This window comes from Hyperoodon ampullatus, assembly GCF_949752795.1.
Source record: "Hyperoodon ampullatus genome assembly, chromosome: 1".
Taxonomy (NCBI): domain Eukaryota; kingdom Metazoa; phylum Chordata; class Mammalia; order Artiodactyla; family Ziphiidae; genus Hyperoodon; species Hyperoodon ampullatus.
Genome location: NC_136914.1, coordinates 214,187,027 through 214,203,458, shown reverse-complemented (window position 1 = coordinate 214,203,458; position 16,432 = coordinate 214,187,027). Strand labels below are relative to the sequence as shown.

Sequence of the window (16,432 nt, the reverse complement as noted above, 5' to 3'; positions counted from 1 at the left end):
TCAGGTTAACAGCTGATCTCTCAGCAGAAACTCTACAAGCCAGAAGGGAGTGGCAGGACATAATTAAAGTGATGAAGGAGAAAAACCTGCAACCAAGATTACTCTACCCAGCAAGGATCTCATTCAGATTTGATGGAGAAATTAAAATCTTTACAGACAAGCAAAAGCTGAGAGAGTTCAGCACCACCAAACCAGCTTTACAACAAATGCTAAAGGAACTTCTCTAGGCAAGAAACACAACAGAAGGAAAATACCTACAATAACGAACCCAAAACAATTAAGGAAATGGGAATAGGAACATACATATCAATAATTACCTTAAATGTAAATGGACTAAATGCTCCCACCAAAAGACACAGATTGGCTGAATGGATATAAAAACAAGACCCATATATATGCTGTCTACAAGAGACCCACTTCAGACCTAGAGACACATACAGACTGAAAGTGAGGGGATGGAAAAAGATATTCCATGCAAATGGAAATCAAAAGAAAGCTGGAGTAGCAATTCTTATATCAGACAAAATAGACTTTAAAATAAAGACTATTAGAACAGACAAAGAAGGACACCACATAATGATCAAGGGATCGATCCAAGAAGAAGATATAACAATTGTAAATATTTATGCACCCAACATAGGAGCACCTCAATACATAACGCAAATGCTAACAGCCATAAAAGGGGAAATTGACAGTAACACACTCATAGTAGGGGACTTCAACACCCCACTTTCACCAATGGACAGATCATCCAAAATGAAAATAAATAAGGAAACACAAGCTTTAAATGATACATTAAACAAGATGGACTTAATTGATATTTATAGGACATTCCATCCAAAAACAACAGAATACACATTTTTCTCAAGTGCTCATGGAACATTCTCCAGGATAGATCATATCTTGGGGCACAAATCAAGCCTTGGTAAATTTAAGAAAATTGAAATTGTATCAAGTATCTTTTCCGACCAAAATGCTATGAGATTAGATATCAAGTACAGGAAAATATTTGTAAAAATACAAACACAGGGAGGCTAAACAATACACTACTTAATAACGAAGTGATCACTGAAGATATCAAAGAGGAAATAAAAAAATACCTAAAAACAAATGACAATGGAGACACGATGATCCAAAACCTATAGGATGCAGCAAAAGCAGTTCTAAGAGGGAAGTTTATAGCAATACAATCCCACCTTAAGAAACAGGAAACATCTTGAGTAAACAACCTGACCTTGCACCTAAAGCAATTAGAGAAAGAAGAACAGAAACCCCCAAAGTTAGCAGAAGGAAAGAAATCATAAAGATCAGATCAGAAATAAATGAAAAAGAAATGAAGGAAACGATAGCAAAGATCAATAAAAATAAAAGCTGGTTCTTTGAGAAGATAAACAAAATTGATAAACCATTAGCCAGACTCATCAAGAAAAAAAGGGAGAAGACTCAAATCAATAGAATTAGAAATGAAAAAGGAGAAGTAACAACTGACACTGCAGAAATACAAAAGATCATGAGAGATTACTACAACCAACTCTATGTCAATAAAATGGACAACCTGGAAGAAATGGACAAATTCTTGGAAATGCACAACCTGCCAAGACTGAATCAGGAAGAAATAGAACATATGAACAGACCAATCACAAGCACTGAAATTGAAACTGTGATAAAAAATAATCCAACAAACAAAAGTCCAGGACCAGATGGCTTCACAGGCGAATTCTATCAAATGTTTAGAGAAGAGCTAACACCTATCCTTCTCAAACTCTTCCAAAATATAGCAGAGGGAGGAACACTCCCAAACTCATTCTACGAGGCCACCATCACCTTGATACCAAAACCAGGCAAGGATGTCACAAAGAAAGAAAACTACAGGCCAATATCACTGATGAACATAGATGCAAAGATCCTCCATAAAATACTAGCAAACAGAATCCAAACAGCACATTAAAAGGATCATACACCATGATCAAGTGGGGTTTATTCCAGGAATGCAAGGATTCTTCAATATACGCAAATCAATCAACGTGATACACCATATTAACAAATTGAAGGAGAAAAACCATATGATCATCTCAATAGATGCAGAGAAAGCTTTTGACAAAATTCAACACCCATTTATGATAAAAACCCTGCAGAAAGTAGGCATAGAGGGAACTTTCCTCAACATAATAAAGGCCATATATGACAAACCCACAGCCAGCATCGTCATCAATGGTGAAAAACTGAAACCATTTCCACTAAGATCAGGAACAAGACAAGGCTGCCCACTCTCATCACTCTTATTCAACATAGTTTTGGAAGTTTTAGCCACAGCAATCAGAGAAGAATAGGAAATAAAAGGAATCCAAATCAGAAAAGAAGAAGTAAAGCTGTCACTGTTTGCAGATGACATGATACTATATGTAGAGAATCCTAAAGAGGCTACCAGAAAACTTCTAGAGCTAATCAATGAATTTGGTAAAGTAGCAGGATACAAAATTAATGCACAGAAAACTCTGAGATTCCTGTACACTAATGACGAAAAATCTGATAGTGAAATCAAGAAAACACTCCCATTTACCATTGCAACAAAAAGAATAAAATATCTAGGAATAAACCTACCTACGGAGACAAAAGACACGTATGCAGAAAATTATAAGACACTGATGAAAGAAATTAAAGATGATACAAATAGATGGAGAGATATACCATGTTCCTGGATTGGAAGAATCAATATTGTGAAAATGACTCTACGACCCAAAGCAATCTACAGATTCAATGCAATCCCTATCAAACTACCACTGGCATTTTTCACAGAACTAGAACAAAAAAATTTCAAAATTTGTGTGGAAAAACAAAAGACCCCAAATAGCCAAAGCAATCTTGAGAACGAAAAACGGAGCTGGGGGGATCAGGCTTCCTGACTTCAGACTATACTACAAAGCTACAGTAATCAAGACAGTATGGTACTGGCACAAAAAAAGAATGACAGATCAATGCAACAGGATAGAAAGCCCAGAGATAAACCCATGCACATATGGTCACCTTATCTTTGATAAAGGAGGCAGGAATGTACACTGGGGAAAGGACAGCCTCTTCAATAAGTGGTGCTGTGAAAACTGGACAGGGACATGTAAAAGTATGAGATTAGATCACTCCCTAACACCATACACAAAAATAAGCTCAAAATGGATTAAAGACCTAAATGTAAGGCCAGAAACTATCAAACTCTTAGAGGAAAACATAGGCAGAACACTCTATGACATAAATCACAGCAAGATCCCTTTTGACCCACCTCCTAGAGAAATGGAAATAAAACCAAAAATAAACAAATGGGACCTAATGAAACTTAAAAGCTTTTGCACAGCAAAGGAAACCATAAACAAGACAAAAAGACAACCCTCAGAATGGCAGAAAATATTTGCAAATGAAGCAACTGACAAAGGATTAATCTCCAAAATTTATAAACAGCTCATGCAGCTCAATAGCAAAAAAACAAACAACTCAATCCAAAAATGGGCAGAAGATCTAAATAGACATTTCTCCAAAGAAGATATACAGACTGCCAACAAACACATGAAAGAATGCTCAACGTCATTAATCATTAGAGAAATGCAAATGAAAACTACAATGAGATATCATCTCACGCCAGTCAGAATAGCCATCATCAAAAAATCTAGAAACAATAAATGCTGGAGAGGGTGTGGAGAAAAGGGAACACTCTTGCACTGCTGGTGGGAATGTGAATTGTTACAGCCACTATGAAGAACAGTATGGAGGTTCCTTAAAAAACTGGAAATAGAACTACCATATGACCCAGCAATCCCACTACTGGGCATATACCCTGAGAAAACCATAATTCAAAAAGAGACATGTACCAAAATGTTCATTGCAGCTCTATTTACAATAGCCCGGAGCTGGAAACAACCTAAGTGTCCATCATCGGATGAATGGATAAAGAAGATGTGGCACATATATACAATGGAATATTACTCAGCCATAAAAAGAAACGAAATTGAGCTATTTGTAATCAGGTGGATAGACGTAGAGTCTATCATACAGAGTGAAGTAAGTCAGAAAGAGAAACACAAATACTGTATGCTAACATATATATATGGAATTTAAGAAAAAAATGTCATGAAGAACCTAGGGGTAAAACAGGAATAAAGACACAGACCTAATTGAGAATGGACTTGAGGATATGGGGAGGGGGAAGGGTAAGCTGTGACAAAGCGAGAGAGAGGCATGGACATATATACACTAGCAAACGTAAGATAGATAGCTAGTGGGAAGCAGCCGCATAGCACAGGGAGATCAGCTCGGTGCTTTGTGACCGCCGGGAGGGGTGGGATAGTGAGAGTGGGAGGGAGGGAGATGCAAGAGGGAAGGGATATGGGAACAGATGTGTATGTATAACTGATTCACTTTGTTGTAAAGCAGAAACTAATTAAAAAATAAATGAATAATTAAAAAAAAATTCTGTTGCTGAGTTTTCAAATTCTTGATCAGGATTCTCTGTAAAACACAGGTTAGTTTTCCTGTAAAATGTAGAAGGTATCAAATGCCTTAAAGCTCAGTATTAAATTAATATAATTTGTTTACACATAGTCTCTTTCCATTCTTACAATATAAAGTCTCTTACATTATTAATGTCTGACTGTAATCTATAATCATATTTTTTGCCAAGAAGAAAATATATTTCCAGAACACTCATGTCATTATCATTTCACAAACAGTTCAAGGCTAGACAAACTAAAGCAAATTCCAAAGTTACTGACATCATGAAAACTGACAGAAATACCATCCCATACCGACAAAAAAGCCACACAGCAATAAAGACCAAAGTAAAATATACTCTCTAGAATATAGACTTTTTAAAAAATCTGTACTACAAGGCACTAAATATTTATTTTAAAACCTTATACATTCAATAAACATAAGATCAAGAAATTAGAGTTACTATTCTCTCAAACACAAATCTCAGCAATCAGAACACTGTGCTGTTAGAACTATTCACATATGAGAGACAACATGATTACATTAAAAACATATGCCGAAATTTAGAGACAGGTTTATTTTATCAATTATGCATAAAATAGTACAGGTGAAAAATGCGCATTCACTGGCTAATTTTTCTGCAAATACTCATATTCTTCCATGAAAATATGCATCTATAATACTTTAAAGACACATTTTAAAAATTCTTTTAATATTCCATTTGAAACACCAGTTCATAACTCAGTCTTAATAGCATATTTGAAATACATTAAAAAGAGCACATATGGGGCCTCCCTGGTGGCGCAGTGGTTGAGAGTCCGCCTGCCGATGCAGGGGATACGGGTTCGTGCCCCGGTCTGGGAGGATCCCATATGCCGCGGAGCGGCTGGGCCCGTGAGCCATGGCTGCTGAGCCTGCGCATCCGGAGCCTGTGCTCCGCAACGGGAGAGGCCACAACAGTGAGAGGCCCGCGTACCACAAAAAAAAAAAAAAAAAAAAAAAAAGAGCACATATGTTGTAGGTATAAGACTCAAAACTAGATGAATACAAAGAAAAACTTTTATTAACCATTTGGATACTTATGTAATAGAAAGCCAAATTTCTGGATGTTGCCAAAAATCTTTTCCCACCTACCCCTGAAATGCTGATGTTTCACTGGGTCCCCCTCCCCCAGGTAAAAATTTATCTTACTATTCTAAAAGGTGCACACTTTTGCTACCCACAGTTTCATACCCACAGTTTCTCTCAGCATTTTGTCCTCTGGCATTCATTCCATAAATATTTATTTAGCTTCTTACCCTCTGCCAGGCAAAGTGGGCATCACTATTTGACAATCAATCTTAAATGAAATGATTTTATCATGTTTTAACAGTGTTATTTCCTGTTGGCTTCAATAAATAGTCTTGAGGTAATAAATTATATTTATAGATTCCGTGATAATGAATCATACTTGAAATCCTAGAATAATTCCTACTTGGTCATAGTTTATTATAATTTTGAAACTGTTGAATTCTATTTGCTAATATTTTATTTTAGATGTTTGATTCTGTATTCATGACTGTTTTCCCTGCCTTCTTCCCCAGAGGTTTTGTTCAGACATTTAAACACTTTTCTTTCAGTGTATATTCTATTTCAAGAATCTTTATTTAGCAATTTTTGTATTCAAAACAATCTCTCAAAATGCTTATAGATCTACTGAGAGACATTCATTGTTCATTACTCTTCTTGATTCTCTACCTTGAGGTCACTGATTAAATATACTGATAAAACTAATTTTCTTGAGTGTCATGCTGCATTAACAAATATTATATGCCTTTCTTCCCAATCAAAGATCTTACAAATTTTTTTCCTGTTAAATCAGGAAAACATCAATATATAGTACAGGGGTAGAATCAAAAGAACTTTGAACTTAGACTTGGGTTCAAATTCTGAATACACCATCCTACAACCTATGCAAGTTTGGGTTTAACCATGCTAAATCACAGTTTCTTCCTGTATGAATGAATATAATAGTACACGCTACACAGATGTTCTGAGAATTACATCATAAAGCATATGTAAAGTGCAAAACATTACAGGAAGCTTTCGGCGAATGTTAGTTCTCCCTTTTCACAGAACGAAAGGTCACTTTTTCCCTTACTCACTGGCCTCTTTTTTAAAGAGAAGAAACTACTATTTCTTCTACACAATAGTTTATTATAGAAAGAAAAAGAGAACCTTGAGCAAAGGATACAGTAAAGCTTAAAACAGTCAACAGTTGGCTAAATTCATTGAAAAAAGGGTATGATGATTTTAAGAGTTTTTCTTACAGACAAAGAAACAAATGGGTTCTTTCAGGTGGCAGGGCAAGGGGTGCTGCTTTTGTCAAGGAAGAGCCCTAAGGAGTTAACAGAGCGCAGAGAGAAGTACTGATAAACAAAGAGAGGGACACATAAAATAACCTCCAGAAAATAAAAATAATTATAAACATGAAGAGTGAGCAAGTTTGAATTTTTATAGTTTTGCTGGATTGTTCCAAAAAATTAAATAATTAGATGTTTTAATTTGAATATGATTTTTAATGAAATTATGTGCCTTACAAAATTGTATCCATTATACTGTGTGTGTGTGTAGACACACACACACACACACACGTATCACTCTACAGGGTTGTACAAAAACATGTATACTATGTTTCATAAACTACTTAAGTGATTTTTAAGGGTATACTGAACTACAACTCCACTGTGTTTAAAATGATTATTATACATTACCAATTAAAATAGTATTACTTCTGCAAATATGGAATTAAGTACTTTTTTTTTTTTACTGAGTTTGCTTTTAAATAATTGCCTACCAAGAAGTTAATGTCACAAGTAAAACTGTCATATGCAGGAAATTTGTTTTTTAAATTCTATTATAATATTATTTTGACTTGATTTGAAGTTTAGGTGTTTTGCTTTCTGCAAGGTATATTTCTGATATAAATCTGACTCCCTATCCTATTCTGAAATAATCTAACTCAACAGATTACATTTTCATGACTCTACTATATATATATATATATATATTTTTTTTTTTTTTTTTGGGGGGGGGGCCTCTCACTGTTGTGGCCTCTCCCGTTGCGGAGCACAGGCTCCGGACGCACAGGCTCAGCAGCCATGGCTCACGGGCCCAGCCGCTCCGCGGCATGTGGGATCTTCCCGGACCGGGGCACAAACCCGTGTCCCCTGCATCGGCAGGTGGACTCTCAACCACTGCACCACCAGGGAAGCCCTCTACTATATTTTTGAGGAAAAAAAAATTATGATCAATGTATCTCAGAGTTATTTTTCATCTTGTACATTCTCTTACTCTTAGGTAATTTTTCTTATTGAAGAAGAATAACTACCATTTGTAATTAAAAGTATCATAACTATAGGTTAGGCCTACTGAAAATTCTATAATAGCTATTAATTTGATGATTCTGAAATACTGTCTCAAGATTCAATTCAATTTTAAGGTATGTTTCAATTCAGGAAAATCTCTCATTTGTAAATGTTGATATCTTCAGTCAAACCACCAAAAAGATGGGTGGTTTACTAAAGAGATGTGAAAAATATACAGACTACTTGATTCCTTTTTTCCCACTGACCCTAGAAAACTAACTTTTATGACACTACTTTCCACAGCCGAATAGTTTCAAAGTATAAATATGTCTAATAACCTGAGATCAACTCAGTGAGACATGCTTTTCCACTGCATCTTTAGTCTCATTATGTGCTAGAAGGCTATCTTTACCAGAAAGATCACATTAATCTTGAATCAGGTGCAATAATGATACCACTAGCAATAACAAAATATATATTAATAAAATTTTCAGCTTTGAAATGTCTTCAAGCTAGCTTTACAAACTAGAACATTAAGTAACGTATCATTGTATACGTTACAGTCCATCCAGTCTTATTCACTAGTCCTGGCTCTATTATCAGTTGCACTTGAGTCACTTTTTAAAAATATAAATACCCAGTGCCTAATCTAAGAGGATCAGATTACAGAGGTCTTATTTTTCTCCCTTCAACCTTCAAAGGGAATGCCAAGGTCCAGCCATGTTTGAAAATCACCATTATATGCCTTCTACATCCATCATGTATAATATAATGAGAACTGGGAAGGCAAGGTTATGTCCTCAAAGATTAATGATATTGGCTATATAAAATTTACTGTGGCAGTAGGGTTGAAATAGTACATTTTAGAGCAATGAAAAATTAGTATTAGCATACATATTTTTATTGTTTAAACATCATAGAACACAATCAGCTAAATCTTCAGGTGCATTCCAGTTAAATATGCCATAAAAGTCCCAGTGTACTGTACAAAAGAGAAAACCTAGCAACACAACTTTTTTTACCCCAAGTGGATCTATTTTCAGGTTGGTTCATATACAATGGTTATATTTTATTTCCACAAAAATATACTTCATAAGGAAAGCAATTATTTTGGAAGACATTTTCTGAAATAAGAAAAATAATTTTCCCAGGAAAATATTTCAGCATTTGATGCTACAAACCCAGGAGAATAAATACAGATTGGGGGAGGGGCGGCTTTATTGGGAACTGCATAGAAACAATCAAATAAGGTAAAACAAAACACCTTTATCCTGTATTGATTGTATTGCTTTATGTTTTTGTTGTTAGTTGTTAGCACAGGGAAAACAAAATCCCATGTTAAAATACAACATTGTTTAAACTATGTTATTCTTCCTCCCATTTGAACAATTTGTTTGAAAAATGAAACTGATATTTGCTTCTATCGTTCCACAGCATTAAGAAACCTTACTAAACATAAAGTGTCTGGTAATTTGTTGCAAAAATGAAGAGCATACAGTGGACCCGACTAAACAGCACAGTGTAGTCAAGAGGAAAGACTACCACTTTAGGGGTTAAAAAATGCTTGATCTACCACCAGCAGGGCTTTGGGCAAATTCCTTTTACTCTTGTGCTTAATAATCTGAAAATGAGTTTATTTACACCTTGTTACAAGGTTATTAGAGAGGTTACAGATAGTGTAAATAAAGCTCTTAGTAAAGTACCTAGCTCTTAGAAGACACTTAATAAAGAGTAGCAATTAGAATAATGATAATCTGAGAGCTCACCCTCTCTCTCTCTCTCTCTCTGAAAAACTAACAACTCTAATGTTTTTCACCTTGGTAAACTTTTTGGTTGCATAAAACCTAAAATATGGTAATCTTGAACAACATGGAAGAAATAAAAATAAATTCCTAATATGTCAGCTACAAAATAGCTCAACATTAAATTCCTCGTTAAAATACAGAAATTGGGTGGAAGCTCCTTGAAGAATCTTTTTCAAAAGTTCAAAATCTCACTTCATGGATTTTTAACAATTACAACAAAATTCTACACTTTTCCTAGGATTTTTATTCCTAGAAGAAAAACAAAACGTTCATCCACCTCCAGAGAAATAAGCATACTGTCTCATCACCATAGCAAAATAATATGTTGACAGTGCCAACCTGGCAATGAAAGATCATAATAAGCCAGCCTAGATTCAATACTTCATTTAACCGATTTTCTGGATCTCAGGCACTGATTTAAAAGCCTTCTGAAAGCCAAGATAATCCCATTTTCATCATGAATCATAACTTCAAATTATTATTTCAAAAGGTAAATATTTAATTATTTAGGATCTAAAAATCCTGAAGACAGTGGATTCTTTTCAATGATTACTCACAGACAGATAGTCATAGAATTTAAAAAGCATGCCTAACTTTATTACTAGGAATTTCCTTCCAAACAAGCTTACAATAGTTTAGAGATCAAAGTGCTTATTAATAGTCATAATTTTCTTTATATGCTGCCACTTGAAATAATTTTCCAAAGTAGACTATGTGCCTTTATGATGTTCAAAAGTGAAAGGATACTTCTTACATCTATTAAATGTGTTATTCTTTGGTCTCTTTTATTTTTATTTATCAAAATGTTTCTTAATAGCTTAAAATTGGTTTATTATTATACTTTACACAATAAAAGGTACTCTTAAGTACTGCTAAAGATTTAAAATATCAGCTATGTTTTATCTATAACATGATATATAGAGAAGAAATTTTTTCACTACAATGGTCAACCAAGTAGCTAAATTTAGTATTCAAAAAATATATTCATTTACTATTCAGAAATTGATAGGACTATAGATAGCATAATTAAAATTGAGTTGTATAGATGCACTGTATTTCTAGGTTCCCTGGTAAAGATTCTTCTTTAGTTACTTCCATTCCTAGATATGTTCTGGGTTTCCATTTTGTCCCAAAATATTATTTATTTAGCTTTTCTATCTCTATATTCCTTTCTCTAATTCTATCAGTTTCCTCTATGGAGTAAGTATATCTGATGAGTTTAATTTAAATGCATCTTTGCTCATCCCCACTAAATCTAAAATACTTGCATTCCTACTCTTTGTAATGTAAACTTGCTAGTGCTCCATATATCCATTATCAAAACTAATATGGTAATAGTCAAACAAAATAGACTGATAAAGTGATCATGTAGGTATACAACATAAAAGCCTTCATAAAGACATTCAAACCCAGATTTCTCAATTCCCCTGCCTCCACCACTGACTCACCTCAGTTCATCTCTTCTGCCCTATACTACTACTATGCTGAAACTGGAGAGAATTCCATTCATAATCTGTCACTGAATTTCTCTCTCTAAAATGACATACACACATACTATCACGTAATGTATTTGAGAATATCTACATGAAAAAGTTCTGGTATTTCCTACTTTGTACAGTCCTAACAGATACATACCTATGTCATATGCCAGGAAATCGGCAGAAAAACATTTTGCACCGTTACTCAAGGAAGTGTCATTATGGGTATTTCCTCCAAAAATAAGCATAGCTCCATTGATAAGAACAGCTGAATGAAGGTATCTGGCAAACCCACTTTCTTTCAAAATAGTCCTACAGGATAAAATTTAAAAATGTATTACAAAGGATAAAAAGATATCCCTGATTTTATATATATTACAGAAAGGATCTAATTTGCATATAGAATTTTCCTTGGAATTGTGAAAAAACATGCTTTATTATTTTCAACAACTTATAAATGGCCTCTAAATTTCAATATTTTTAAAAAATATTCTGAGATTCATAGTACCTTAAAATGCTTTCAGGAAATACAATATTAAACATAATTGTTAATGATTTTATAATAATTTATATTTTGAAATTTTGTTTTCATTTATAAAAGTAGGAAACAAGTCTCCTTTAAACTAGAGGACCAAATTATCATCAGTTTTAAATACCAAAGTAAATATAAAGTTAAATATAATAAATTTACTCTGAACAATACTCAGTTAAAACTACATGGCTCATATGGATCTCATAATATGCTTTCTAACTTTTTAAATATGATATAACATACATGAAAGTGCACACATCATAAGTCTAACACAAGTCTAACACTCAATGAATTTTCACAAGATGAACACAACTAAGTAACCAGTACTAAGATCAAAAAATAAAAATTACCACTATTTTGAGTCTAACAGCAAATATTTCTATTGCTGCCTTTGTACTTTACAAAATGGAATCACATAGTTTTTATTAATTTGTATGTATGTCCTTGTTGCTTAAGATTATTTTTGAGATATACCCATATTGTGAATAATTGAAAATCACATTGCGTTTTTGAGAAACATTCAAATTAAATTAAATGTTCTTTTAATTAAAGTGTAATTATGAGAGAAATACTACAAATATATGCTCACAATTATAGTTTACCTGAATTCACTGATATATATATAATAAAGGTTCATGACAATATGAATCAATACTTTATAAATACTCTATAAATAAATCCCCGGTACAAAGAATCAACATGTAAACATAGTATGTATAGTATAGTTAGTAAGGTATATACAGTATCTCAAAAGCTATAGATTAGAATACCAATTAATGCTTAAAGAATATGGAACTCACTTCCAGAATGTCAATATAAGGAGTTCCATAAACAATCTCCCCAGGGAAAGAACTATAATTGGTAAAAATTAAAAAAAAAAAAGAAAAAAACAATATGGATCTCAAAAATGTTGCCAAGAGCAACAACAAATAAAGAAATATTTGCTCAAAAATATCTACTAAATTTCATTAAGAACAGCAACAGTCCACGATATTTGACTCGTTACCAACTCCCATTCTTCCCATCACCGCCACCTCCCCACACATACACAACCAGTTAGGCAAGACTGTTCAACCACAGGCTGGTAAAGTCAAGAAGAGTATGCTCCTTCATCCCTCAGCTCCTAGTCCAGGCCATTAAAATACAACCAGCAGCAACAGACTGCCAATACTTCTCACGCCCCCTAACTCTTAGTGGCAGAAGTTCTATTCAAGGAGAAAGCATTCGAGGTCCGAGTCCTCATTCTCTACCTAGCCACCACCCACAGGGTGGAAGCTATACACCAAGCCTTAGAGATTAAGAACAAGAGGGCCAGAAAGTCTTCACCCCTAATTCACAGGGCAGCAGTTCCAAGATAAAAAAGGCAAGCTGAGAAGTGCAAAAGCTACCATACCCATCCAGTTCTCTGCACATAACACAGTGGTGTCAATGAAAGAACAGTCTACAAACCCCACCTATATTCCCAAAGCAGCAGCATAGAGGTTTTCTCCCACAGGGAGAGACAGCCTAAGAAAAGGAGAGGCAGCCTAAGAAAAGGAGAGCCCCAAAGGTCTCAAGGAACTTGACTTTATTTGGTACAAGGTGGCAAACTTCAAGCCTTAAGGGCACTCAAAAACAATGGAAGCAGTGGCTGTAAGCAATGAAGAGATAGCTACATGAGAACAATAAGCTAAAACACAGACAAGCTAGAAGTTTATCAGAGAGAACCAGGGGAAAAGACAGCTAATAAGAGCCTTACTGGGGTCAGAACCTCAAAGACTGGCCTCAGAGACTACCCCTGAAAAAGGTATGAAATGGAATTCAGACTGTGGAGCAATTTATGCCCCCAGAGCACTGTTGAAAATAATAGAACTATCAGTTGGCAATTAGTGGAGGCTACCAGGTGAGTGTGATACAAACAGAGGCAGAAAGCGTAACCAAGAGCTCAGAGGAAAAAGTCAAAGAGCTCTGCTAAAATTACTATCATCCCAGGGTGACTGTGTGCATACCCAGGCTGTACCATCTGAGGAGGAACACCAGAGGATGCATTTGGAAGAAGAAACAGACTTCTCTAGAAGAGTTCAGCCAAGTTACTAAACAAATAAAATTACAACAGCCCCAGAGAGGAAGGAAAAGTCAGGATCCAGAGTTGCTACAAAATATTATCTAAAATGTCTGGTTTGCAGGGAAAATTATGGCATGCAATGAAATAAGAAAGTGTGACCCAGGGCTTCCCTGGTGGCGCAGTGGTTGAGAGTCCGCCTGCCGATGCAGGGGACACGGGTTCGTGCCCCGGTCTGGGAGGATCCCACATGCCGCGGAGCGGCTTGGCCCATGAGCCATGGCCATTGAGCCTGCGTGTCCGGAGCCTGTGCTCCGCAACGGGAGAGGCCACAACAGTGAGAGGCCCACATACCGCAAAAAAAAAAAAAAAAAAAAAAAGAAAGTGTGACCCATACACAGGAATAAAAGCAAGCAACAAAACTACCTTTAAGAGAAGCCAGATGTCAGATGAAACAAAAAAGACTTTAAAGCAGCTATTATAAATATAGTCAAAGACTTAAAGAATACAATGTTTAAAGAAGGAAAATATGACATCTTATCAAATATAAAACATTAACAAAGAGAAACAACAAAAAAAGGAAAATTTGGAGTTGAAAAGTGTAATATTGAAATTTTAAAATTTAGTAGAGAAGCTCAACAGTATATTTCAGCAAGCAGCAAGAAAAAAAATCAGTGAACTAGTAGATAAATCAATAGAGATCCTGCAATTCATAAAACAGAGAGGAAAATGAACAGAGTCTATGAGAAACGTAGAACACCATTAACAGCAACAACATACATTTACTGGGAATACTAGGGCAGAGGAGGAAGAGGTAAAAGACTTTTCAAGAAATAATGGCTGACAACTTCCTAAATTTGATGAAAAACATTAGCATACACATCCAAGAAGCTCAACAAACTTCAAGTAGGAAAAAATACAGAAAGAGCCACACTCAGACATAAAATAGTAAAAATACTGAAGGCCAAGGGTAAAATCTTTAAAGCAGCAGGAGAAAGAAGGTTCTTCCCATACAAGAGAACCCCAATAAGATAAATAGCTGACTTCTCATTAGAAACAATAAAGGCCAAAAGGCAATGGGATGGCATACGAAAAGTGTTGAATTTTTTAAAAAGTCAGAACACGAGGATACAGGGAGAGACATCAGTAAGACGTAGGAATAAGTTTCCTACTGTGAATAAAAAATATTGCCTGCCATATGGTAAACAAATGAAGTTGCAGCCATTGAGCCATCACACTGCAACCATGACGGTGAGCCCTGAGAGAACTCAGAATGGAAACAGAATGCCCTCCACTGCAGCCACCCAGGACAGTGCACCCTGAGGAGACTCAGGATGAGAAGCACAGGATACTGGCCCCAGATAGCAGAGGTGCATATCAAAGGAATGATCTCAATGAGCTAGACTTTGCATCTTTCCATACACAGAAAACTGCTAAATTCCTTAACTTGAGATATCTGGTTTTCTTTAACAGCAATCTTTTGATGTTCTGACTACCTGGTCTTCGTTGCAAAAACTGCTATATACCTGGCTCCCGCTTGCCTCTTTGGAGCAGTCTCTCAGAGTTATCCAAGATGCTATGTCACGGGCTTAAGTCCTCAGATTTGTCCACCGAATAAAACATAACTCTCAACTTTTACGTTGTGCATTTTTTTTTTCAGTCGACACTGCCTTCATCCTCCCACAGAAGCACTGATTTTGTCAACTACTCAGAGACAGGAGTACCTCTGTAGGTGCCCAGCAGTCCAGCAGAGAAGTCCTAGCACCACTTGGAGCAAAAATTCCAAGAACAGGACTGAAGAGGATAAGAAGAACAATTTCACTTTACCACATCACCCCCACCCCCAAGGCAACAGCTCACTGCCAAGAGAAACTCATTCAATCTGCTTTTTCTCCCATGGGGGAAAGTGAGAACCTAGTAAGTGCCTAGCTTCCATGGCCAAACAGGATGATGCCCAAGAAGCCCACTTCTTTCTCACCCTTTCCAAAACAATGACAGGATGGGCAGGGGGGGAAAAGGGGGCTCACAGCAACCAGGGTATAAAACCCAACAGGGCTAAGGTTTCTACTAACTACCTCATGAACTCTACCGAGAGGCCCACCCATAAACTTCATAGAGTGTATTACCTGTAGATTCACCTCAACTAGCACACCCATGCTCCCAACAATCCATAAATCCCTCCCCCACATAGCCCGCACCCCATACACACCCCTGCAGACAGCACACTTTAGCTTCTGCAGGTCATGAATGAGCACACACATATAATCAGCTCAACTCTGTTGCCATGGAAGAGTGTGCATAACCTTGAACACTTCAGGCACTGCCCTGGGGAAAATAAATAAGACGCTCTCAGTATCAGGCCTGGCTTTGTGTGATGGAGAAAATTCAACCTCCAAAATATATTAAAAACTCATATAACTCAATAGAAAAAGAGAACAATTTAATTTTAAAATGGGCAGAGGATCTGAACAGACATTTTTCCAAAGAAGACAAACAGAGGACCAACAGGTACATGAAAAAGTGCTCAACATCACTCAACAAGGAAATGCAAATCAAAACCACAATGAGGTATCACCTCACGCGCATACACACAGCTGTTGGAATGGCTATTATCAAAAACACAGGAAATAAGTATTGGTGAGGATGTGGGGAAAAGGGAACACTTGTGCACTGTTCATGGGAATATAAATTGGTACAACCACTGTGGAAAACAGTATGGAGGTTCCTCAAAAACCAACTGAGAATTACAATTA

The 16,432-nt window shown here is 35.9% G+C and overlaps 1 protein-coding gene across 1 annotated transcript in view; it reads right to left on the bottom strand.

Annotated features, from left to right (window-relative positions):
- The window catches only part of ATRNL1 (attractin like 1), a gene marked incomplete at both ends in the record, with an annotated part of 692,251 nt that overhangs the window by 566,457 nt on the left and 109,362 nt on the right, over window positions 1-16,432 (bottom strand). Inside the window, one exon of the mRNA XM_079717281.1 lies at window positions 11,264-11,418. Within this exon, the coding sequence (XP_079573407.1) occupies window positions 11,264-11,418 (155 nt within the window). The remainder of the gene's footprint in view (window positions 1-11,263; window positions 11,419-16,432) is intronic.